The sequence below is a fragment of the Lampris incognitus genome, chromosome 5 (genome assembly GCF_029633865.1).
Source record: "Lampris incognitus isolate fLamInc1 chromosome 5, fLamInc1.hap2, whole genome shotgun sequence".
Lineage (NCBI taxonomy): Eukaryota > Metazoa > Chordata > Actinopteri > Lampriformes > Lampridae > Lampris > Lampris incognitus.
This window is the reverse complement of record NC_079215.1, coordinates 17,467,113-17,493,916: the sequence shown is the minus strand read 5'-3', so window position 1 is coordinate 17,493,916 and position 26,804 is coordinate 17,467,113. Positions and strand designations below refer to the sequence as shown.

General features: G+C 41.9%; 1 protein-coding gene across 1 annotated transcript in view; it reads right to left on the bottom strand.

The window, feature by feature from the left end:
* Positions 1–1,672: 1,672 nt before the first annotated feature.
* Positions 1,673–26,804, bottom strand: part of LOC130112891 (nidogen-1-like) — an 85,818-nt gene continuing 60,686 nt past the window's right edge. The window contains exons 15-21 of the mRNA XM_056280414.1: positions 23,062–23,234; positions 19,318–19,444; positions 17,679–17,850; positions 13,887–14,044; positions 13,313–13,436; positions 10,433–10,545; positions 1,673–1,791 (exon numbers count right to left, since the gene is read on the bottom strand). Of these exons, the coding sequence (XP_056136389.1) occupies positions 1,673–1,791; positions 10,433–10,545; positions 13,313–13,436; positions 13,887–14,044; positions 17,679–17,850; positions 19,318–19,444; positions 23,062–23,234 (986 nt within the window). The remainder of the gene's footprint in view (positions 1,792–10,432; positions 10,546–13,312; positions 13,437–13,886; positions 14,045–17,678; positions 17,851–19,317; positions 19,445–23,061; positions 23,235–26,804) is intronic.

Here is a 26,804-nt window from a genome sequence, read left to right as displayed (position 1 = left end):
TTCAGCCTCTTCAAATTTAGAAATCACAGGCATCCCTGCGACAACTTCGATTTTGATCAGCTGTGCTTCCAAACTAAGCGTAGATTAAAGTCCTCTCAGTAGGTTTTGGAGTTCATTTAGAGACCCAGACCAGGTTTTGGGTAGCGTGTACTGGTACTGAACCTGAGAGTTCGGACTCCTGGAGGGGCCACAGGATAACTTCAGCTGGTCATAAGATTATTTATGGAATGTTAAAAAAAAAATCTAATACAGAAACAAAACATCATGTCTCTCATCTCTGTAATTAATACCTCACAAAATAATATTTTTCATCACCAAAGCTCCTAACAATAGCAGGTAAATGGAAATAACTATTTGGTGTCACAGTTCATTATTCCCTGTGTGCATAGCTGTCGGGTTTGTCCAGAGGAATCACCATTTTTATTTATAGGGGTCATGAATAAAAAGGTCAGAGAAATGCCATCTTAGACCACCAAGTTGATTCACTTGCTGAGTGAACTTGGTTGCTTGTTGTTTTAAGGCGGTCGTGGTTTAAAAGCGGTGCCAAATGTCAGTCACAAATTTTCATCGGTTAGATCACAGGCTATCATCAGCACCATTTAAAGCACATAGTTTAGATAACGTCTATAGATCAGGTAAATATTTACAAGTTCATAGAAAACATACATTGTGAACTTTTAGCAAAGCCGAATAGACGGGTTTCATCTAATCTGGAAAAAAAAATTGCCGTTATACTCCATCTGTGTTTGGATGTGGGGTCATACTGGGGAGTTCATTTTCACCCAGTTTAGGAAAAAAAATTACCTTCATAATTCAAATCTCTGAAATATAAAAGTTGTACATAAAAATAAAGAGAACGTTTTTATTTTGTCAACTAAAATTGCCTCATATGCTTAAAAAAATGTTTTAATGTGGCCAACCAAACACTGCTTAAGAGTGGGCGTTTTTCAGACAGCGGCCATGTTGTAGCCTTCATCTGATGGTCATTGTCATGGAAACAAATTGTTAGAAAGCAAATTGCGGAATTGTTTGCTTTCTTATGAATACATTGGTTCACTCAGTTGGTACAGCCACAAGATACATGTTAAATATGACTTGTCCAAAATATCAAGAATTAGATGTTAATCCTTTTTTTTTCAGATTTCTGGCAACAACTTTTTGAAATGCCAAACAAATCTATTATGTCACTAAAACAACGTTGTTTTTTTGTGTGTCATATTCACAACCCTGAAGTTAGCTACAGTTCATTTAACATGTCAAACAAGGTTAAAACTCAAGACCTTTTGATCTCATTTTGTGCTATGGCTCGTTTTGTCAAAGCAAAAGTCACTATTTCCAATAATGGATATGACAATCTTAAATTTGAGGTAGGGGCATGGGATCAGATGTATCACACGACACACATACAGATTAAAAATACTTCTTTTATCGAGGAAGTAAAAATTGCTTTTTCCCCCTCACTAACAATTATTTTAAATTGTTTTTTCTCTTGACACTCGAACTGACCACAGAAACGTTCGATTCAAGTAAGGAAAAAAAAACCGAAAACACTGATATTACAAATGTGTGTGCCTTTTCCCGTTAACAGCAGTGTGGTCCTTTCTCGGCACCGGTGGGCTCTCTGTAGGCCCCATCCCTCTCCACAGATTGCTCCGCCCCTTCCTGGCCGTGCTCAAAAGTTCCTCTCCTCACATCGGCCGTCCGCAGCGTCAGGACAGCGGCAGGTGAAGCCGCCGGGCCGAGGCAGACACAGATGGGAGCAGCCACCATTGTTGGAGCAGTAGTTATAACCTGAAAGAGACACAATTATTGTTTTTAATACAGGAGCGATAGAGTGGTTCAGGGACGATGGCTCCTTATAGGTCATCTTGGAAATTCCCTCTGCCATGTTTCTTCATGTAAAACTTGGGAGTTTAATGTTAAGATGCTTCTTGATTTCTGAGATCAAGGCCAAAAACGATGAGCCCAAACTAAAACTGCTATGGAAAAGCTGCAGCCATTTTGTTTTAATTTTGCCTTTTTCGTTTACTGCGCATGCATCAGCGTTGTGTTGGTGTCGGTATTGTGTTTTACTGCTAGATGGTCTGTCATAAATTGACATTTTTATTTAGTTTTTAACCTCAACATTACGTTACTTTTAACTTTTAACAACTTTTGATTAATTTTATGGTTTACCTGCACTACTTCCTGGATTTTATCGGATCATCGACTGTTGCACGGACTTGATCACACCGGAGTCCCAGACTCCATAGTGCTCTCGCTGTGTGGCGAAAACTGTATGGACCCAGCCCTCTGCCATGGCCGCAATCAGCAGTTTTATTTTTAATTATTTATACTTCCTCGCTGACTTTTTTTTTTTTTCTGGAAATACAGCCATGTTCCCATTTTCAGTATTCAGCCCTTGGGAAAAATGCCTCCCCTCTCTTCACCCTCCACTGAATGCACCAGCTCTGCTACGCTCGGTCAGAAAATCACAGCGCTTCAAAAAAGAATCTCTTTGCTCTACTACATACAAGAGGGTGAAAAAGTTGACACTTTGATTGCTGCTTCCCAAGCTGATGTCCCGGAACCGGCTGACGATCAGAACCAGGGTCATGAAACGCGCTGCAAAGCGGCTTTCAGAGATAATGAACCCCACACCGATGACTATGCAGACACTATTCCCTGGTCCGGCCTGAACCCGCCTGAGACCGACGCCACATCAGATCTGGATATGTGCTATTGGCTAAACCAGGGAGCAAGACCTAAGATCTGTTCTACTCCCGCAGTGTCAAACCCTGAGCTCTGGACAGACGTTGTTTAGGATAAAAGAAAAGTCAGACACAACAAGCACAGCACTAATGTCTCAACAGAGGTTCGGCTGGAGAACAGGTTTATTATCCTGGATGAGCTGCCTATCAGTGATCACAAAGGTAATGCCACAGTTAGCACATGGCTTGCTTCTTGCTCGACACCTAACCACCAGTCGTCCTTGTCCGTAGTGGTGTTCCGCGGTCGTAAGAGAGACTTGGATGGAGCTGCCTCTCCCCCTTGCCTATGGCTCTCCAATAGCTACGCAACACTGTCTGACTACACCCCGGTCAACCCAGCCGATGCTCATGTTCCGAACCCCTCTCCTACAACGATGTGTGCCGACACCGCAGCTTCCACACCTCCTGTGGCTTGCAATGTTCAGGTGGCCTGCCGCTCCACTGCAAAGCCAAAATCATTGGCCCTCATCCCGGCCAGTGACTTCCCGTCGTAAGACTCTGACAGAGGCCGTGCTCAGAAATGGAAGTCTTCCTTGACCCGAGTTGGCATGTAATCCCTCTCGCAGGTCTGTTGTCGCTGCCTCATCACAACACTTGCCAGCCCAGACACCCCTTCATCGGCCAGTGACATTAACATAGCCTGCGGAAACAGATTATGCTCTCTCCAGCCCTGAGAACCCACAGCCGTCAGCTCCTCGTTCCCTCTTCTCCCCAACTACATTAATAGTGTGGGATTCCATAAGCAGGAATCTGTTTCTTTAACGCAGCTACACACGGTTTCCCTGGAGCCATGGTCCCTGTCATCCTGGCTAAGCTCCCAAGGGCTGCTTAGCTCCCTCCCATCTTCTACCAAGTCAAGTCAATTTTATTTGTATAGCCCAATATCACAAATTACAAATTTGCCTCAAGGGGCTTTACAGCAACACAACAGCCTGTCCTTAGACCTTCGGATAAGGAACAACTCCCTAAAAAAAAACTCTTACAGGAAGAAACCTCAGGGAGAGCAACAGAGGAGGGATCTCTCTCCCAAGATGGACAACGTGCAGTGGATGTGTGTTTACACAATTTACACAATACAACATTGAAAGACAATAACATAATTCTAATGGAATTATAAAATGTATGAAGAATATGATGCACAGGATGCTAAGCAGTGTCCAGACACCACCGGAACAACCCAGGACCCAAGCTGCATGACCAGCATCAGCATGTAAAAATAAATAAATGAGTAAATAAAATAAACAACAGCCATATATATGGGGACTAATGATGCAGCACATCAGCAGTCTGAACTAACCAAAAAAGGTTTTATTGACCTTTTCAGCTTTTTAAGTACATGCGGAAAGTCTGTTTTTATCTCAGGCCCTATTCTGACACTGGCCTGTGGAGTGGGGCGTTTCAGCAGAATCCTAAGCCTGCACACATGGCTCATCTCTACCCGCAGAACTCACAATATTAGTTTTATTGATCATTTTAACCTGTTTTGGGATCGTCTCTCCTTCAGAGCTGACAGAGTCCACCCAAACAGGCTGGGCAGCTGGATGCTAGTGGCCAATTTGCAGTACGCAGTACAGTTCTCTCCACGTGACTGACATCCCACTCTTCCCTCCCAGAGCCTCTGCTTCCACCTGTGGTGGCACTTGAAGGTACTGTTCTGCCCGCTGTCTCCCCCCAATGGCCTCATCTGTCCTTGACCCTCTCGCCAAGAATTTTCCCCATACAGACTATTATTAGGCACCGTGCCTGTCATCCACACGACTTTTAACTATTAGCAGAAACAACAACAACTGACTATCTGGAGCAAATATCTGCAATTTCTTGGACTCCTGTTGGTTTTAATTCTGATTTGACACCAAACAATTTTGGCCTCTTGAATGTGAGATCTCTGGGTAATAAGTCCTTTATCATTAATGATGTTATTGTTTCCAATAATATGGACTTTTTTATGATTACTGAGACATGGCTGTCCCCAGGGGACACTGTTCCCCTGATTGAGGCTAGCCCCCCTGATTTTGCATATTTTCACATTCCCAGGCCCTCTGGTAGAGGGAGTGGCCTAGCTGTATTTTATAAGTTAGGTCTTAAGTGCCATCCTGTTACTTTTGGTAATTTTATCTCATTTGAGGTTTTATGTTTTTTAATCACTGGCCCTCCCCCTTTACTCTTTATCTTAATTTATAGGCCCCCTAATTCAGTTAGTTTTATCTCTTGAGTTATCTGACCTTTTATCTATTGTCATGCCAAAATATGACAGGGTGCTTATTCTTAGCGATTTTAATATTCATTTGTGTTGTCCTTCTCATTCCCTCACCTCATATTGTTTGGATGTTATAGATTCTTTTAACCTTATTCAATCTGTTAAAGGGGCCACACATTCCAAAGGCCACATCTTAGCCAGGGGTGGGCAGTCTTATCCAAAAAAGGCCAGTGTAGGTGAAGGTTTTTGTTCCAACCATGCCTGTATCTGACCATAAAGCTGTCATTTTCAAGGTCCCACTACAACTTGCTACACCTAGTCACTATCCTAAAACACACTCTCACATACTCAACGCTGGCCCTGCAGTTAAATTCTGTGATGCTTTTAATTCTTCATCCTTTAATCCCTCTTTATCTTCCCTCAATCGAGATGCATTATTAAATTCATTCAATGATCAGTACCTATCCATCCTCGACCAAATTGCACCATTAAAACTAGGAAACAAAAATCAAATAACCTCCCTTGGCTGAATGATTGCACTTGTGCCCTTAGAAGACTCTGTAGAAAAACAGAATGACAGTGGAATGTCAACAAGTTCGAGTTAACACATAACACCCTTAAAAACCGAATGTTAATTTACCAGAAGGCAGTTAAGGATGTGAGATCAGTGTAATTCTCTGAACTAACATCAAGAAATAAACACAATCCTAAAGTTCTCTTCAGGGTAATTGATTCTGTTATTAATGGTCCCTCTACTTCTCTTTTTGAACCTGATGTTGAGTTGTCTGAAAAATTTCTTGCTCATTTTGTAAATGAGGTGGAGAATATTAGGTCCAAATCCAGCCAGGCTCTTGCATTCGTTCCATTCGCCATGTTAATTCTGCCTCTTTCACCCAGTTTCAACCAATTACAATTTCAGTGTTGGAGAGTACAGTCTCCAATATGAACCTCTCCTCCTGCATCCTAAACATCATTCCCACTAAGCTGCTCAAGGAGGTATTTTCTACTATCAGCTCCGTTACTCTGCAAATTCTTAATAATTCTCTGGCCTCTGGTTCTTTTCCAGACAGTTTTAAGCATGCCATCATTCACCCATTGCTGAAGAAACCTAATTTAGATCCCCTGTCCCTAAGTAACTACAGGCCAATCTCCAAATTGTCTTTTCTATTTAAGGTTCTGGAGACAGTAATTTCTTTTCAGTTGATCTCTTATTATGAACACTAATACTGTTTTTAATAGTTTCCAGTCTTGTTTTAGAACACTTCATAATACTGAGACAGCTCTAGTTAAGGTCACTAATGACCTATTACTGACTGCTCGATTTTAGTTCTTTTAGACTTAAGTGCTGCCTTTGACACAGTCGATCACAACATCGCTTAGAGACTTGGGTTGGCATCAAGGGCTTGGCTGTTAGCTTATTACACTCGTACCTCACCGACAGAACCTTTTCTGTTGTTCTGGGTAACTCTACCTCCTCGGTGGCTCAGTTGAGCTGTGGTGTCCCTCAAGGCTCAGTTCTTGGCCCCCCTCTCTTTTCTATATATATATGCTGCCACTTGGCCAGATCATTCAAGATCACAATGTGCTCTACCATTTTTGTGCTGACGACACCCACAGATTAGCGCCCTAGGAAATCTCACAACTTGCCTCTTTGACATTAAATCCTGGACGTCTGAAAATGTTCTCAAATGTAATGATGATAAGTCTGAGGTCATTCTGTTCAGTCCTGAAAATTCCATCAGCGCTTTTGCTACTAATCTTGGTCTGTCTGGTAGTCTTAAGCAGGCTGCTGGGAATCTTGGGGTAATATTCGATGTTAACCTCAGTTTTGATCATCCAATCAAACATTTTGTTCAGTCATGCTTTTTCCAGCTAAAGCTAATCTCCAGAATTAGGACATTTTTATCAATTTCCGATCTGCAAAAAGTTGTACATGCTTTTATCTATTCTCTGCTTGACTATTGTAATGCACTTTATTTTGGTATCACCAAGGGCTCCCTCCACCATCTGCAGTTGGTACAAAATGCCGCTGCTCGACTCATTACCAGCCAGGACAAGGAGGCATGATCATATCACTCCTGTGCTTGCCTCCCTACACTGGCTCCCTGTTATATTTATATTTTAAATTGTTACTGCTCACTTTTAAGGCTTTAAATGGTCTTGCTCTTTCATACATTTGTGATTTATTGACTTGGTATATCCCCCCTCGACCACTAAGGTCTGCAGACGGAGCCCTGCTAGTTATTCCCTGGTCTCAGTTTGTTACAAAGGGTGATCAGGCTTTTGCTGTTAGAGCCCCCACACTATGGAACTCTCTTCCTGTTGAACGAAGACAAACCAAGTCTCTACCTTCTTTTAAATCTCGTCTTAAAACTTTTCTTTTTAAGAAAGCTTTTACAAATGTTTGATATTTGTTTTTATTTATACTTTATTTATTTTTACTCTTTTGATATTTGTTTTTATTCATACTGTATTTATTTTACTCTTATTTGATCTTGCTCTTATTTTTGCCTTGTCTGGTTTTATCTTTTTATGTGAAGCACTTTGTAACACTCTCATAAAAGTGCTATATAAATAAAAGTATTATCATTATTAAACACTTTTGAATACACGATGAGTCTCTACAGAAAGGTTAAACTAGGTGCAGTTTGTTCCTGAAGCATCAGATTTAACTTAAGTATTTCTGAGTTGCAGAATCTCAAAAACAAATTAGAAACTGAATTTTATCTTTGCCTAAAACAAAGATCATTGAGTGAAAATGACTTCCTTTGGCTTAGTCTCTTGAGCGTGGGACTCAGTACTATTGCCAGTACTATTGCCACAAGTATTACCAGGTGTCTCTTCAAATGTGATTAGGTACAACCAAAGTATTAGCATTTCACATCATGGTTACTATGGATATGCATGGGTAGATCTACAAAATGGTCTTTACACACCTGCTCTCTACCTCGCTGTTATTATTCAATGAGCACCCTCAGTTATGTGCATGGGCTTTTCTCAGACAGTGGTCTGCTTGTTGAATCATATTTGAATTTTCCTTACTGGGATGTCTTTTTGCTGTCACTGCAGTCCCACCGCCAACAGGGTCAATTTAAGGTCTTGGCTATGGATATGTCTATCCAGAACGATGTGGTCAACACCAGACATCTTTTAAATATTATAGTAAGCTTTTTATTTAACATCACTTTTGGCCGTGTTTTCTCATTGAAATGACGTTATGGCTTATTTGGAGTGTGCAAGACAACTAAATTTTGTAGCTTTCATCCAGATCGCTCTGTAGGTGCCGGTGCATGATGGCAGGATAAACGGCAGAAATAAGGTCCGTTGTTGACACCAGCTTAAGAAATTAGTACTTTTTGGCTATGAGATGATCTTCACAAATTATTTCTGCCTTTACGGGCTTTGAAGCATAAAATCTGTCAAGGGTGTAACTTATGTGTAACTGTTAAGCAGTTGCAACTAGCTTTTCTATACAACATAAAAACTTCAAATTCATAAATTATGTCACATAACAAAAGAGCTTTTGTTGACCACAGACCCTTAATTGACTGGTTTGGTAAAAAATGCATTCATTCTCCCCATGCAAAAAAGCTGAGGTTTGGTCTTAGGACTCAAAACTGGATTGCTCGTATTACATACAGAGAGAATATTTTCTTTGTCACCATGGGTAAAACCGAAAAACATTATATTCATGGGACAATGAATATAATGGTTATCAGCTCAGGTACTGAATTGTATAGATATGGTAAGAGGAGTGAGGGGAAAAAAAGATTATCCAGTTACCGTTAAAGGTTTTAGTTAAGTGAAAACCTTTTTCATCTTGAAACACACCAGCTTTTACTGCAGATTTCAATTTAAGATATTGAGTTATTACAAATATTGTATCAGTGATTTTCCCTTTAACAGTTCCATGGTGAGAATCACAGTTTAATCATTTAGCTGTGGCACTTACTGAAAATAATTCTGAGTTAAAACAGTAGATGAGATTAGATTGTCTTTTGGTAAATATTTTGGCAGGTGGGCTCAGATGGCAATTTAGCCCCCCCACACACACACACCACCACCGCTAGCTTACATATCAGACAGTTTTAGGTTTTTTGAAACGCAGACCAGAACAGAGCAGCAGGGAGGGTAATCGTGTGTGTGTGTGTGTGTGTGTGTGTGTGTGTATGAGGAGGCAGCCTGCTCACATTCCTCCAGGGCATAAGTAATTGATTCCAGAAGATACCATGAGATGGGATAGATGCGTGGGAAAGACGGGGTCGGTGGGATCGGGGGTTTGGTGCAGGGTTCGGATGACCTCCGGCACGCCGGCTGTGGATAGGAACACTCCCTGCTGGCTCCTACCCTCAAACTTTACGCAGAGTACAACTATGACAATTAATATGTCTGTTCTCTAAATTCAACCTGCCGGGAACGCCCAGCCATGTACTTTGGATTTTTTTCTGGTTCCTATCACGCTGTCTAGCTTGCGTAATAGTCACATGTAGCAGAGTAGAGAAGGGCACTAACACTGCCAGGGTTAAGGACACTTTTACTGTTTGGTTTTATAGAAGTCCCCTGCTCTATTTCAGTTAGACAGACAGTCACACAGAGGTCAGTACTTCCTGAGTAATGATAAGTAACCCCCTATGCCTAATCTCTAAAACATCCTTAAAGATCCAGTCCAGTGATTTTTAATTCAGTCAGACAAGTTTCATTGTGGAATACTAATGTTAGGATTGTTCTTTTTTGAGCTTCAGAAGTATCATTTGATTTGTTAGAACTGTTAGCTTCCGCTCTCTGAACATGGCCAGCTCTCAGGAGGTTGAGGGGGCATGGCCCTGAGTTCACAAGACTTTACTGATAACTAGCTAGGCAACTTTATGACTTGAATAGGATGGACTGGATCTTTAAACACTTTGAATATCACATTGCTGGCATCACTAGGTGGGAAAGCATGAAAAGTCATCTTTATATAATATAGTCTATTTCAATGTAGCCCACCAAAGAGTAGCAAACACTTGTAGTTTCACATTCATGGATCATCTGCTGTGATTGCTGTGAATCTGTCATGTGCATAACACAGGTTCCAAAGGATGATGGCTGGATAATAGTAATTCTACTGCTATCATTATTATTATTTTTACATTTTGTAGAGAATAGCCATTATGAACACTGACTACACTCTTGAGTGGCGAAATTCAGATTGGTTTATGTTTTCTGGGGCCACTGTGAAACTGGACAAAACCAGATCACTGTTTCCTTGGATGCACGGCAGTGTTAAGGGTTGGGATCCGGTGGTGTGGTGCAGTACCTCGGGGGCACTGGGTTGGGGTGGTGGTGTGGTGTGGTGCAGTACCTCGGGGGCACTGGGTTGGGGTGGTGGTGTGGTGTGGTGCAGTACCTAGGGGACATTGGGTTGGGATGTGGTGTGGTGTGGTGCAGTACCTCGGGGACACTGGGTTGGGGTGGTGGTGTGGTGTGGTGTGGTGCAGTGCAGTACCTCGGAGACACTGGGTTGAGGTGGTGGTGATGCCATACAGCCTCGAACGCCTCTGAGGCAGAAACTCATCTGTCTCTCTCCCTGTTAGACGGTCCACTGCTACTACTGCTTCCCTATAGCAACACAAACCAACCACACCAAGAACAAAAAAAAACGTATCTCAACACATTCTAGAGACCACACACAAATGTTTGACCCACGTTAAATAAACACCAGTATTAAACCTATTTAAACGTTTACAGGACAGTCGCACTTTGAACAGCACCACTCCAAACAGAACCATTTATAAATAGCACCATGGGAGGATTTATTTACATAACCACTTAGTCTCAGCTTGTTTAATTAGCTCATATACAAACATTTACGAGTTATTTTGCAGTCTCAGGTCATTTGAAAACCACTGTTAATTTGGACCAAACTGAAGCAGTTAAAATGAATCAGGTCTGTCACCTGTTTGTTGTGAATAAAGAGAAAAATCCTGCAATTTATTCAACCAATTGAAATGTTGGCATATTACTAGAGTCCTCAAAGACTTAGTTTGACCTAGAGGTGGAAAGTAAGGATTTTAAACCACACACAGACATAAACAGACCTTTTACAGTTTATTAGCTTATGCCAACCTCAGGTTAGTTGTATACACAGGGCTGGTGGTGCCGGGCTGGAAAACCAGCAAAGCTTTTTATGAACCAGCCCATGTTTCTACCAGTTTGAGAAACGAACAAATACATGATCAGATGATGCTCTTAACCCCATGTGGTTTGTACAGTAGAAATTCAAATCTTTACTCCGAGAAGGAATAAAAGAATCCGTTCAAAAAAACAGTCCATGGGATTTTTTTTTAAGAGAAATCCGGTTATAAACAATGTCAAATACCAAAATATTACCTTAATCTCTCAGTTAGCAGGGTATTGATGTGCAGAAACTGAGCAAAAGTTAGCCATGTGCCATGGAAGCTAATATCTATTTTCAGTCATTTTTCTTTTAGTCGAAACTATCCTCACCATTCATGTTCAAGGCCAGTTTATAGTTATTTATGATTGTTGCCTCCAGCGATAATTAGACCTACATTTGAAGACCAGTTTACAAATTGGCAATCGCCAAATCAATATCACCGCAGTGTCATCAACATCCAATCACCGCTTGATTTTATATTTTGGTTGCAGTCAGTGATAGAAAGAAGAAACACGTCAGCGAGCCCAAGTTTAGTCATTTGTTCCCAAGACATGGAGGTGGGAAACCAGAAAACAAATGTGCTTTTTGTGCATATGTGGGCTTCACATAAAATAATAATTTAAGCACATCCCATATATCCTCTACAGTACATTTATTTATTACCTGATTATGTTGGATTGCTATTACGTGCAACAAGTAATAACTGTCAGTAACTGTCCCTGTACATATCAGCATGCTGCCGCATCGTTTTCTTAACGTAAATCTGCTATATTTTCATTTTTTTATTTTTCTACCAATGCGCTTGATCCACCCTGCTTTTATATATTACTAGAAGAACCCCGCTACAATGTAGCGGTTTGGTTATCCACCCGTCTAAATCTCCCTCCTCTTCATCCTGCCAGCTAACCAACTTCCCCCTGCCCCTAAACCCCCCCCCACTCCAACTCCCTCCCCCCAAATGCTTGGAATCATCTTAAATGCCGAGAAAAGTGGTTTTTAGCCATTTTTAGAAAAATGCATATTTTGCATATTTATGCATAATTTTAATTGTCTGGGATTTTTCCCGTACTCTCTGGAACAATATCTACAACCTCCAAAAAGAATTAGGATCATAAGTGCTTTAGTTTTCGGTCCCGCTATCTACACTAACTAACACACACACACATTACGAAAATATATGAGTGACTAGAAGAACCCCGCTACAATGTAGCGGTTTGGTTATCCACCCATCTAAATCTCCCTCCTCTTCATCCTGCCAGCTAACCACCTTCCTCCTGCCCCTAAAACCCCCCCCCACTCCAACTCCCTTCCCCCAAATGCTCAGAATCATCTGAAATGCCGAGAAAAGTGGTTTTTAGCCAATTTTAGAAAATGCATATTTTGCATAATTATGCATAATTATTATAATTATATTTTAATGTTCTGCTATTTTTCTGGTCCTCTCTGGAACAATACCTACCACCTCCAAAAAAAATTAGGATCATAAGTGCTTTTTTGCAAAAATGCATATTTTGCATAATGCCAAAACATTTCGAAGTCCCAGAAATTTTTTTTTATATAGGTGAAAAAATCAAAGATGCTCAGAATCATCTGAAATTCCGAGAAAAGTGGTTTTTAGCCATTTTTAGAAACATTAATATTTTGCATATTTATGCATAATTATGTATAATTTTAATTTTCTGGGATTTTTCCCTTACTCTCTGAGACAATACCTACCACCTCCAAAAAGAATTAGGATCATAAGTGCTTTCGTTTTCGGTCCCGCTATCTACACTAACACACACACACACATTACAAAAATATATGAGTAGATTCTATTTTATTTTCGAGGCACCACTTCAGTTTAGTTCGTTATATTTTCTATATTCTCTATAGTTTTTGCTTTATATTCTTGCTATTGTGTGCATTTTTGATCTTGTGCTTTTGGATTATGCAAGCCGTAATGACGCTTCAATTTCCCTCGAGATCAATAAAGTATCTATGTGTCTGTCTGTCTGTCCAATACCATTGAAAGAATATGAACGATAATATGGAATTAATGCCCAGCCCTAATTGCAACAAAAGCTCAGATAATATTTTCCAACTTGAAAATGAAACACACGCAGTCTGATAAATCATGATGTAAATCGAACCTGAGGTGGACTCGGTACAAATAACTTTTAAAGACGGGTAATATGATTAAAAAAGGAATAGTTGCGGAGCCTATACCTCCTCCAGTCAGTGTAGTAGAGGTTTCCTCCATGCGAAGCAATGGCGAAGGGGTACTGAATCCCCTCCACAACCTGCCTTCGGAGTCTGCGGTTCAGGTCCATGCACTCCAATTTACGACTACCTGCAGACAGATCAGCACATTGAAATTTAACAAGGGAACAGCGTGTTCTTCACCGTTCCAGATGATTTTCTTGTGCGCTTTAGAAAGTCAGTTGGTATTGAAACACTGAAACTAACACAATAGCATTAGTAGTTAGAAACATCAAATAAATCTATACTGTGGGGGTTCATATGTTTAAATGTGAGGACTTTTATATATCATATTGCTAAAAATGACCTCATCTAAAAGGTGAAATTTGTTTCTTTGTGGGTGAAATTGTAGTATTCTGTACAGATACTGTTGTACTTCAGTGATTTAAAAAAAACTTCCCCCCCTGCTAAAGACTTTCCAGGTCTGACAGCCTGGTCTCTGACTGTCTTTAAGTATGTGTCCACGTCAAGTGAAGCTCTGTAGTTCTTAGTAAAATTAAAGTGACTGTCCTCTCATCAGGACCGGTCGCTGTTCTTGTACCTGCATCTGCCCAGCACAGCTGCTGACTCTCGGGGTCAAGGGTCAATCCATTGGGCAGGGCCAGGTCATCTTTCACCAACACTGTCCTCTCCGTGCCATCCATGTTGGACATTTCGATTTTAGGGCTGTCTCTGTTCCAGTCTGCCCAGTATAGCCGTCTGAAACATCAGGACATAAACATGGTTAAAACACATAAGACCACGACCACTACTACTACTGCTACCACCGCCACATGCTTTCTGTTATTGCTACCTCTACTACTGCTACTCCACCTTCCTGTACTGCCGTCTGAGCTATCAGGACGAGACCACGATTCAAACACAAATAACCAACTAAAACTTCTAACCCAACTGCTTCAAATACTGCTAGTACTACTACCACCACACTTACTCCTTCTGTTACTACTACTACTACCACTATACATACTGTTTCAAATGCGACTATTGCGATCATACATACTGCTGCTGTAACTATTGCAAATATGAACTATTATTACTTCAAACAGTATTACTACTACTACCCCTACAGCTTCTGTTATTACTCATACTACTGCCATACTTTCTGGTTCAACAACTTCTATTACTATGCCCACACAAATAGCTTCAAACGCTACTACTTCTGAGATTACTAGTCATAGTAGTAGTAATATTACTAACTCTAATTAACTATGATTCTAATTATTACAGTAACTATTACTATATTTGTATAGCATGACTCGTAAAGTAAGTGCTGTGAGCAGACCAGTCAGTTCTGGTAACCGGAAGATTTGCATTGCCCAATCAAAAACAGAAATAGCGGGTGTCCAGGTAGTGTGGCAGTCTATTCCGATGCCTACCAACACGGGGATGGCTGGTTCGAATCCCCGTGTTACCTCCGGCTTGGTCGGGTGTCCCTACAGACATAATTGGCCGTGTCTGCGGATGGGAAGCTGGATGTGGGTGTGTCCTGGTTGCTGCAATGGCGCCTCCTCTGGTCAATCGGGGTGCCTGTTCAGGGGGGAGGGAGAACTGAGGGGACTAGCATAATCCTCCCACGTGCTACGTCCCCCTGGTGAAACGCCTCACTGTCAGGTGAAAAGAAGCAACTGGCGACTCCACATGTATCAGAGGAGGCATATGGTAGGCTGCAGCACTCCCCAGCTTGCCAGAGGGGGTGGAGCAGCGACCGTGACGGCTCGGAAAATAGGGAAATTGGCCAAGTACAGTTGGGGAGAAAAAAAGGGAGTGGGGGAGTAACTTAAAAGAAATGTGAATGCTTCTTGTTAGCGACATTGCTTAATTTACATAATGTAGGACAAAAAGGACCAGACGAATATATACTGTATTGAACATTCAATTTGAGATAACCTAAGGCTTTTACACCTATCAACAGCTGCCGTTACCGCGGCAACCACAGACACACTCGAATGAAAGTCACCAGTTAACACAGTATGGGACTGTATGGGATTATAGTCGCCTGGTGATATAGTTGTATAAATCTGTGTGTTGTCTGCATAATTCTGTAACATTTTTGTTGTTTTCATAATCAGAACTAGTGGGAGCACGTAGATGTTAAACAGAAGAGGCCCCAGAATGGAGCTTTTGGGAACTCCATGGGTAATTTTGTCTGCTCAGATTTGTAATTACCTATAGACAAGGCTCAGCGTTTTCGGTTTTTACTGATTTTCACCAAAAAATACCCAGATTTTTACCTGGATTTTATATTTCCACGGATCCAAAAGTTGTTCCTTTTTGTGTGAGGCTATGTAACAGTGTCCTCTTGTGGCAAAATTCGGCATGATGAATGGCTTTGAAAAATAAAAACCGAAAACGCTGAGCCTTGCCTATACACAAGAAATAGTCCTTGTCCTTTAAGTAGAATTCAACCCAGTTTAGCGCTGTGCCAGAAAGTCCCACCCATTTTTTAGTTGGTCTAGTAATATGTTGTGATTCACTATGTCAAATGCAGCACTGAGATCCAATAATACCAGGACTGAGATTCTGTCACTGTCCATGTTTAAGTGTATGTCATTGAAGACCTCAACAAGAGCAGTCTCAGTGCTGCAGTGTGGTCAAAGTCCTGACTGGATTACTTCAAAAGAGTAATTTAGTGGCGTCTGGGTGGTGTGGCAGTCTATTCCGTTGCCTACCAACACAGGGATAACCTGTTTTGCAACACCTTGAAAACACCAAAGCCTATGTCAGACTGCTGTTTGTAGACTTCAGCACTGCTTTTAATACCCTGCAGCCACACATCCTTCTCAGTAAGCTCAGACAGATGTCTGCTAAGATATCATCAGGTGATATCACACCTTTTTTGACCAACAGCACCCAGCAGGTCCGAGTGAACTGGACATCATCGGAGTCATTAACACAGGCATTCCTCAAGGATGTGTGCGTTCTCACATTCTGTTTACGTTATATACAAATGATTGTGCAAGCAGTCATCCCAGCACTTTTGTTGTCAGGTTTTCTGATGACACTGCCATCTTGGGACTTAGGGATACAAACACTGGCATTTCTGGCTTTAGTTTGGAGGTTGAAATGTTTGTACTGAGATCCAATAATACCAGGACTGAGATTCTGTCACTGTCCATGTTTAAGTGTATGTCACTGAAGACCTTAACAAAAGCTGTCTCAGTGCTGCGGTGTGGTCAAAGTCCTGACTGGATTACTTCAAAAGAGCTATTTAGTGGCGCCCGGGTGGCGTGGCCATCTATTCTGTTGCCTACCAACACAGGGATCACCTGTTCGAATCCCCGTGACACCTCCAGCTTGGTCGGGCGTCCCTACAGACACAATTGGGTGTGTCTGCGGGTGGGAAGCCGGATGTGGGTATGGGTCCTGGTTGCTGCACTAGCGCCTCCTCTTGTCAGTTGGGGCACCTGTTCGGGGGGAGGGGGAACTGGGGGAATGGCATGATCCTCCCACGCACTACGTCCCCCTGGTGAAACGCCTCACTGTCAGGTGAAAAGAAGTGGCTGGCAACTCCACATGTATTGGAGGAGGCATGTGGTAGTCTGCAGCCCTCCCTGGATTGGCAGAAGGGGTGGAGCAGAGACTGGGACGGCTCGGAGAGTGGGGTGATTTGCCAGGTACAATTGGGGAGAAAAAGGGGGGAAAACCCCCGAAAACTCCCAGAAATAGCACCAAATTAGGAAACATACCAAACATATTGTACAATATGAGACAAACTATCCTTCAGCCCTCTCCACTTACTCATTTTCGACCTTTGACTTAGCATTTACAAAAACTCCTGGGAGCATTCATCCATAAATTTGTAAATGTCTTCGGTACAAAAAAATGACAATAAAAAAACTCAGCAAGTCCAGTCTCTGGGAGAAGAGACTGATGCTGATTATCAGATTTCAACAAAACATGTTCTGCTTCTTTTTCACACACAAAACATTTTACAATTAAAATTAACAAAAAAGCCAAACAATGAACACCTTTGTAGATGCTTATTGAAATGTTACCATCAGGTACAATTTTCTCAAGAAAAAGGATGAGGCAGTGTCTCATGTCTTCACCACAGCAGCCAATTAAGGCAGGTACAAACGAGTTATAAAAAAGGAGGAACGTTGTAAATAAACTAAGATATAGCATGCAAAGCTCAAAGGAGGCCTTTACCAGCAGATACTAGACTAATAGTTATAGACAGAGAGAGGTTTTGAGAAGGTTTTAAACTAACTAGATACTACTATAACTTGGGTTCAACCATAACATGTCAAATACCACATCACAACAGGCGTCAGTAAATTCAACCAAAACGACGATTTTCAGGCATGTATCTTTTAAAACTTCAGACACCCACCCGTAAGCTGGGTCTGTGGTGATCGGCCGGGGGTTGACCAGGTCTGTGTCGAAGAGGACCCGGCGATAGCTGCCATCCAGGTGAGCCACTTCCACCGTGTCCCTCATGGAGTCAGTCCAGAAAAGCAGGCGGGCCAGGTGGTCGATGGCGATGCCTTCCGGACTTTGCAGGTCTAAGTGAACAGGTGGGAACATACTGAGTCCAGAAAGACTCTCCATCCCCGACCCCATTAAGTTTCTTACCTGAAATCTGTATGACATCTTTTTTTGTCTTTCTGATTTTTCCCTGTTTCTCCCAATTTAGTAGCCAATCGCTCCCTATTCTAATTCAAACACCCACCCTCGTACTGTATGCGTTCACCAACTGCATCTCTCCAGCCAGCAGTCTCCAAGGAGACACCTTGCTACTTTCGTGACAAGGCGAATCCCGGCCAAATCACTGCTTTTTCTGACACACCCAGATACGCATTCATGTGATGAACACAAGCTGACTCCGCCCCCCTCCTGAAGACAGCGTTGCCAATTATTGCTGCTTCATCGAATCCTGCCATAGTCGGATCTGATGAGACCGGGGCGCGAACCCCGGTCCCCAGTAGGCAACTGCATCGACACAAAGCCAATGCTTAGACCGCTACACCACTGCGAACCCCGGAATCTGTATGGCATCTTAAACATCAAGGAATGACTGTCTCCTTTTTCATGTGTAGCGAGCATTAAAGGTCCAGTCCAATGAAAATCATGTTTTCCAATCTTGTATTTTCTAACGGAAGCTTTGTTAATATAAAGTAACCCAAAATATTAGAATTCCTGTTGTGAAAATATGACAAAAGCCCCTTGATTAAAGATCCTCCTGGTTGTCAAAATAATAAAACTGTTTCAAAAACACAGTCTGCTTCTGGTAATTGATTACATAATCTAATACCCTGTTTTGATTGGTCAGTCAATTAAGTGTCATCTTCAGTCTGTCAGTAGATCTGTTTTGAGTAGCTGCCCAGCAACATCATGCAAGTTGGCTAGCTATCAATAAAAAGCCCTGTGAACTCAGAGCCACATCCCCTACCTCCCAAGAATTGGTTGTCTTCAAAGATGGTGCACTAAAACACTTATAAGAAATCTAATGGTACTCCTGAAGCTAAAAAAAAAAAACTAACAGTAAATTTCAACAGTCAAACTTGTCTGACAGAATTAAAATCATTGGACTGAATCTTTAAAGTTTGTATTGCAAAAAATATTAAAGTCCTTTAATATTTAAAAGATTAAATATAGTTATATATTTAATTAAAAATATTAAAGTCAGCCACGTACTGTGGCTTTTGTTTGTTTTGCCTTGCTTTTTCAATATTTAAACTGCTTTGTACTTTGAGATCTGTTTTGAACGAAAAGTGATCAGTCAGTAATATGAATAAGTTCTTCTGAAAAATTAGCATGCTTTGTTTACACACTTGGGAAATGCACAATCTTCAACTATATATTCTTGGTTCAAAGGTCACTGTCCTCTATGCATTTGTCAGTCAGGGCAGTGATGTGGACCAAACGCCCTTCGAGACTACCTTGTAATTTTAGGCTATACAAATAAACTTGACTTGACATGACCAAGAATGTGTCTGCAGCTTGTAGTTGTAACGCAGAATGCCAGTTACCTGATGTAATGACTGTGATGGGGTCGCCTCCTGTCAGAGGGGCCTTGCTGATGGCTGGGCCGGTGATGTCTGTCCAATAAACCATCTTCTCCATGCAGTCATAGGCCACCGCAATCACCACCCTGTCCTGAAGACAACACCAGCACACACTGGAGCCTTACTACTCCATCCAGACAGTTTCCACCATGGGTCTAGATTAAGTTCAGATTTTGCTTTTCATGTATTCAGCAGCAATGTTGACGTGTAAATGACTAATATTTTGTTTTGTATACCTTTATCCATAACTGTGAGGGAGTGGTCTTGTCCTCATTAATATTCATGAGCTGACCATTAAGTAACAAGCACAGACACAGGTTGGCAGTAAGGGTGGGTGGAGTTTCACAATTCGATGATTTGTTCTGATAGGCTGTATATAAATGAGTGACATGAGTATCAGAAAAATGTTTAGAAAACTAGTGGCCGCTCTTTTAAAAACAGAAAACTCGAACAAATGAATTCAGCAACTGTGCGGCTTCAGAAACTGTTTTAATTGCGACTAAGCAATTAATACGTCCTTGTTTCTTTTCTGTTTTTGTATTAATGTTATGTAACACTGTGAAACGGTGAGTTTTTGGAGATTTCTCTGCACAGGACTGCTTTTGCTACTTTTCGCAGTAAGCCACGGTTAAACAACAACATTCCACGGAAACAACCAGGAAACGCGCATTTATGACAGGGAAATACTCTTGTCACTGCGAGCCTCCAGCAGGGAAAGAATACAGCTTTTTGCTCGCCTGCCCGGGGAATTACAAAGACCACAGAGGTACCGATGGCGAGAGAACCAATCCAAGAAGGCGTAAAGGCCATGGATACAATGGCGGAGATGCAAACGAGGAGTATGTTAAGAGACAAAAGTACTTGTACATAATTGTGATTTGGTCTGTGGTTCAATCAACTTGTTGGTGGAGAAAGAACAGAAGATGAAGAAAAAGCAGCCGAAAATGCGTAGTGGACCAATCACCTTTTTTTTTGGACCCCCCCCCCTCCCCATTTTCTCCCCAATTGTACTTTGCCAGTCACCCTATTTTACGAGCTGTCCCGGTCACTGCGCCACCCCTTCTTCTGATCCGGGGAGGGCTACAGACTACCACATGCCTCCTCCAATACATGTGGAGTCGCCAGCCACTTCTCTTCACCTGACAGTGAGGAGTTTCGCCAGGGGGACGTAGCGCGTGGGAGGATCATGCTACTCCCCCCAGTTCCCCCTCCCCCCTGAACAGGTTCCCCGACTGACCACTGACCAGAGGAGGCGCTAGTGCAGCAACCAGGACACATACTCACATCTGGCTTCCCACCTAAAGACATGGCCAATTATGTAGGGACACCCGACCAAGCCGGAGGTAACAAAAGGATTTGAACCAATGATCCCCATGTTGGTAGGCAACGAAATAGACCGCTACGCTACCCAGACACCCATTTTGGGGGTTTTAACCATTGCAAACTTGAAATGTCTTTACCTGGGTTTGAAAAATATATTAAATGTTACATTAGAAATAGTAAAATTCTTGACAACTGCTATGGAAATATCCCGAAGGCATATACAGCTAGAGCCAAACCACTGCTGTCCAACTCTGATCACAACACAGTTCAGCTCATTCCCATCTACCGTTCAGTTCTTAAGAGGAGCAAACCTCTTGTTAAAACTGTTAAAGTCTGGTCCACTAACAGTATTGAAACCCTGAAGGGGTGTTACTTGAGCTCAGACAGGGACATCTTCCATGGATCTTATTTGAACAAATCCACAGAAGTCATCACAGCTTATCTTAACTTCTGTTTGGATGCTGTGGTTCCTCAAAAGACAACAAAACAGTATCCCAACGACAAGTCCTATATTACGTAGGGCTTCAAGGATTATATCAAATGCAAGAGACTTGCTTTCAGGAAAAAGGACCAAATACAACTTAGATCAGCACAGAGGGAGCTGAACCAGAAAGTCAACACAGCAAAAAAGACAATACATTGAAAAGGACCTCTGTGCAAATAATACGAAGAAACTGTGGGCCACTATGAAATCTATTACAAATAAGACTCCCACCAGGAAAACACTGCACACAACAGATGCAGTACTATGGCAAATGACTTGAACAACTTATACATTAGGTTTGATTCACACGATTTATCTTCAGAATGTGACAGTGTCATTAACACCATGACAATTGATGATTGTGTTCCAAGGATAGACATTAGTCCCAAAGAAGTCACAAGACTATTTAAAAGAACACCAATAAGGCAACAGGCCCTGATGGTGGCTCAGCTTTCCTTTTGAAGATGTGCAGAAGAACTTACACCAGCCTGGGTCTCTGTCTTTCAAAAGTCTGTTGATTCACAGAGTTCCATCTCTCTGGAAAAAGGCAATTACTCCTCTTCCACAAAAGCCTGTTCCCCAGGAATATAATGACTATATACCAGTACCCCTGACCTCTTTTGTAATGAAGTGTCTGGAAAAGATGATGGTGTAGAAGCTGAAGTCAAACATACATGGACAGCTAGATTCTTATCAGTTTGCCTATAAAGACAATCGTGGCAATTTGATGCAATACTAACCATAATGCACCTTATTTTGCAGCCTTCATGTCCTAGACAAATTTCCTTTGGGACAAATAAAGTAATTTTGAATTCAACCCCCCCCCTTTTTTTTCTCCTTAATTATATCCGGCCAATTACTCCACTATTCTGAGCCGTCCTGGTTGCTGCTCCACCCCCTCTGCCGATCCGGGGAGGGCTGCAGACTACCACATGCCTCCAATACATGTAGAGTTGCCAGCTGCTTCTTTTCACCTGACTGTGAGGAGTTTCGCCAGGGGGACGTAGCACGTGGGAGAATAGCGCTATTCCCCCCTCAGTTCCCCCTCCCCCCCGAACAGGCACCCCGACCGACCAGAGGAGGTGCTAGTGCAGCGACCAGGACACATACCCACATCCGGCATCCCACCCGCAGACAGCCAATTGTGTCTGTAGGGACGCCCGACCAAGGCGGAGGTAACACAGGGATTCGAACCGGCGAATCCCGTGTTGGTAGGCAATGGAATAGACCGCTACACTACCCGGATGCCCCAACCTTTTATATTTATATATTCCTTTTCAGTAGAAAGAGATAGTACAAAATGCATAATGATTTAAGTAATAATAGAATATTAGTGTTTCAATTTGGTATTTTGATTATAAGGTCTGCTATTACGTCCCAACCAGTGTTTTTACGAAATGCAAAATGAAGTCTTTTTCACTGGTTGGCAGCGCGCTGTAGACTTCCCGAGCCAACCCACAGCCACGGTCTCTATGATTCAGTTTGAAAGAGTAAAACAGTAGGCTGTCTGTCACTAAAAGGGGTGGGGGTGGGGGGCGTTGTCCGTTGTGGAAGAATGTCACTGTGCCCTTTAATTTGAGCACTTTTACAGAAACCAGAGACCTTTTCAAACACAGTAAAATAACCCTGCTGTGTTACAGAATGCTCATGGAATTTCAAAACCAGAAAATTCACCATCATCATTTTTAAGAGAATAAAGAGACTTTGGAAGAGTTTTTGTAAATGCGGTCTGTTCCAGAACAATCAAGAAATTGTTAAATTTGACCGAGATGTGTTTGACCAAAGTCACTTTATCGTCTCATGAGAAAGAAGCTCTTTATTCAAGAGTGTGTGTGTGTGTGTGTGTGTGTGTGTGTGTGTGTGTGTGTGTGTGTGTGTGTGTCACATCACAGGGGCATTACCGGCACGTAGAGCAGCGCCTTCGCCTCCTCCTTCTTCATGTTGGAGCCGTCCAGAGGGAGATGTTCAATTTTCCCACTCTGGGCAAAGAGCAGGTGGGTTCCTGGGGCCAAGGGACTGACATCAGGCCTGGGTGTGGGGCCAACCGGAGGGGGGGCCACACCCTGGTCGATACCTTCACAAGGCAAGGCAAGGCACAATGATAGTAATGCTTTGTTCATTTACAAAACACTTAAAGGATAGGTTCTTTTTTTATCTGTATCAAAACACTGTCGTACATCTTTTACAATCCTGAAGATAAAAACTTGACTGATAACTTCAGTATTGAGAAAATTAGCACTTTACTGAGTCTTCTCATTGGGATTCAGCCCATTCCACCAGGGCAATCATTTGGTATAGTAAAACATACTTTTATTTTATGTTTACTCAGAAGAGGTTTTGAACAGGAGAAAAATTCAATTTCATTTGGAACAGTTTTTCACAGCTGACACAGTACATTCAAACCATGACTGCCTGACATATCAGACACATGAGTAATGTTGTCATGGAAATTTATTCATTTAATGTTTTCACTGTCAGTGTTGGGTACTTTATTTTGTAATATCAAAATACCGCTTCTGACGATACGGAGTCAATATCACAGGTGACTAGGGGTTTCACAAAATAGTCGACTAGTCAACTATCAAAACCACTAGTCAACATTGTGCGTAGTTGTAGACTAATCATTCATCTGTGGTTTTAGCACTGTGTAGTAAAGCAGCGGCAATACATCTACAGCAGACATGCAGCTGTGGGCGCTGTGGGTAGGTGGACATAACTTTGGTTGTTGCTAGGGATGCCCCCCGAAACCCGGTTCTAAACGGGAACCGGTTCTAAATTAGTAAAAACCGGAGCATTTTTAAGATCCGACGTTTTCGGTTCTGCTATCGGTAGTCGGTAGGTACTCGAGAAATCATGGAGTGAGATTTATATTGTGGCAATTGTGTTTTTCGAGGAATTTAAACGTCGCGAACATAATCTTGTTTGCCGTTTTCGCCATCTCTCTGTCTCTCTCTCTTACTGCGCGAGGGGCGGGGCTGTGCTGTGCTCCACACACTCGCTCACACACGCACAGACAGCTCTGCTCAAGTGCTCATCATGGCGGAGAGAACTAAACGTTCAAAAGTTTGGGTATATTTTTCAAAAGTCGATGACAACAACGCTCGTTGCCACAAGTGCAACAAATCATTTGCCAGTAAGGGTGGCAATACAAGCAATCTGTCGAAACATCTTTTGTCGAAACATGGTATTAATCTGCAGAAATGTGGCGTTTTCCATTGCTTTGCTCGTAGTGTTCCATCCACGTCCACTGCACGTAAGCCGTATGAGCCATAGATACGGAGTTAGCTAGGCTAATAACGAATTATTACGAATAGGCCAATAAATAAAATATAATTGCTTAGCTAATTGTTTAGCTACAAATATATAAGCCATAGATACGGAGTTAGCTAGGCTAATAACGAATTATTACGAATAGGCCAATAAATAAAATATAATTGCTTAGCTAATTGTTTAGCTACAAATATATAAGCCATAGATACGGAGTTAGCTAGGCTAATAGCCGGGGACACTATAACTCAGGAGAAATCACGACTCCTGCCGGAGAAGGCAGATATGTTGATTTTTCTGCAGAAGAACTGTTAGGATAATGTTCTAGGTTCTTGTTTGTTTGAACTTCCGTTAGCCTTTTGCTGTAAAAATTTATTTTTAATATTTTTTTTCTTTATCTTTATCTACTTTTATTTTCTTATCTTATTTGTTGTTGTTGAATGTTGATTATAAAGTCTATAATTCAGACGCATTTAAAACATTGCTGCTGAATAAATATTTGTTTATATTTATATAAAGTTATATAATAGAATAATAAAGCAATGTCGATTCTGTTCTTAATTGTCTTTTTTTCTTGCATAATAATCAAAAAGAACCGATAAGAGTATCGATAAAGTACCGAACCGATAAGAGTAGTAGTATCGATAAAATCCTAACGATACCCATCCCTAGTTGTTGCACAGATGTGTTTGAACAATCCTTTTCTACGTTATTCCATGTTAAATAAACATGATTTCAGGTATTTAGAGAAGGACAAGACTCCTGCTATCCCCGTATTTCAGTTTAACGAGTGACCATATTAACTGGTGACTTTAGTGACGGCAGCTGTTAAAAACCATAATCATTTACGTCAGTTACGTTGTGCTCAGCAAGACTAATTAAGCTACATTAAGTAATTACTTTGGCGTTGCACCACCTCCAAAGAAATGCCAGATTGAACCTGTACATAAAAAAAATTGTATTCGCGGAAAAGTGGCTGCAGAAAGTAGCCTGGCTCCAAACAGATGACGATCTCACAGAGATGTGGTGCAAAATCCATCCATTATCCAAACTGCTTATCCTGCTCAGAGTTGCGGGGATGCTGGAGCCTATCACAGCAGTCATTTGGCAGCAGGTGGGGAGACACCCTGGACAGGCCGCCAGTCCATCACAGGGCTGACACACATTCACACCTAGGGACAATTTAGTATGGCCGATTCACCTGACCTACAGGTCTTTGGACTGTGGGAGGAAACCGGAGCACCCGGAGGAAACCCACACAGACATGGACAGAACATGCAAACTACACAAAGGACGACCCCCAAGGCTGGACTACCCTGGGGCTCGAACCCAGGGCCTTCTTGCTGTGAGGCGACCACGCTAACTGCGCCACCGTGTCGCCCCCAAGTGTTCGCTTTTACAAGCAAATTCTATCCAAAGGACAGAACTGTTAAGTGCGCATGACTTATGAGCATAAGTTGTGAAAATCCCAATCTCACAGATAAAAGCAGCACCTTTTATATAGGGACAAGAAAATTCAGTCATCCAGCTTTTGAAAAGCAGGAGAAGAGTAAAGAGCACATGAACATAGTGCAAACTATTGATAACAGGTGCAGCCAGGATCAGAAATCCACTCGCCCTCTTCATACGTGGCAGGACAAACTGAATTAAGAACAGCATCTGTGTAATATTTTTCTGTTGGCCTTTCACAAAGCGAAACACACATGCCCAATGTGTCCATATAAGAGGGATATTGTGCTCTTCAAGAGGCTTGGAGTTGATGTCGGGAGTGCATATCATTCACGAGAAGGGGGACCCGCATCATGCCAAGCATCGCACAGACAATCAGTTTAGAATTGAGTGAAAATTTGAAGGCAGCTGAATTTTGGGGTGTGCTCTTTGATGTATCAGGAGACATAACACAAGTGGAGCAGGAAATTGTGTACATTGTATCTGTGTCTAATTCATAAGTTCGAATCTATTCAATCTAATTCATGAGTTTGAAAGTAGATATGAATTATGTCATGTGACCAAATTTTAATTTTTGATCCTTCAACTTGGCCTCAAGAAATGCAAGACCTCCACAGTTTTGGCAACACAACACCTACTAACATCCTCCAGAAATATGAGGCCAGCTTGTCTGTTGAATGGATGCATTTAAAGCAAGCACAAAAAAGTTTGGCAGCCTCCTTTGTGTATGACTTGGTCAACACAGTGAAGATAAGTAATCCAGATAGTTACTCCAACATTCATAAAGTCCTTCTGTTGTCCCTTACACTGCCCTTGAGCAGTGCCGCATGTGAGAGGGGATTTTCACATCTCAATATAATAAAAAGCAGGTACAGATACCACCTGTCAGACTCTCGCCTCTCATCCCTGATGCACATCCACTTGTCTA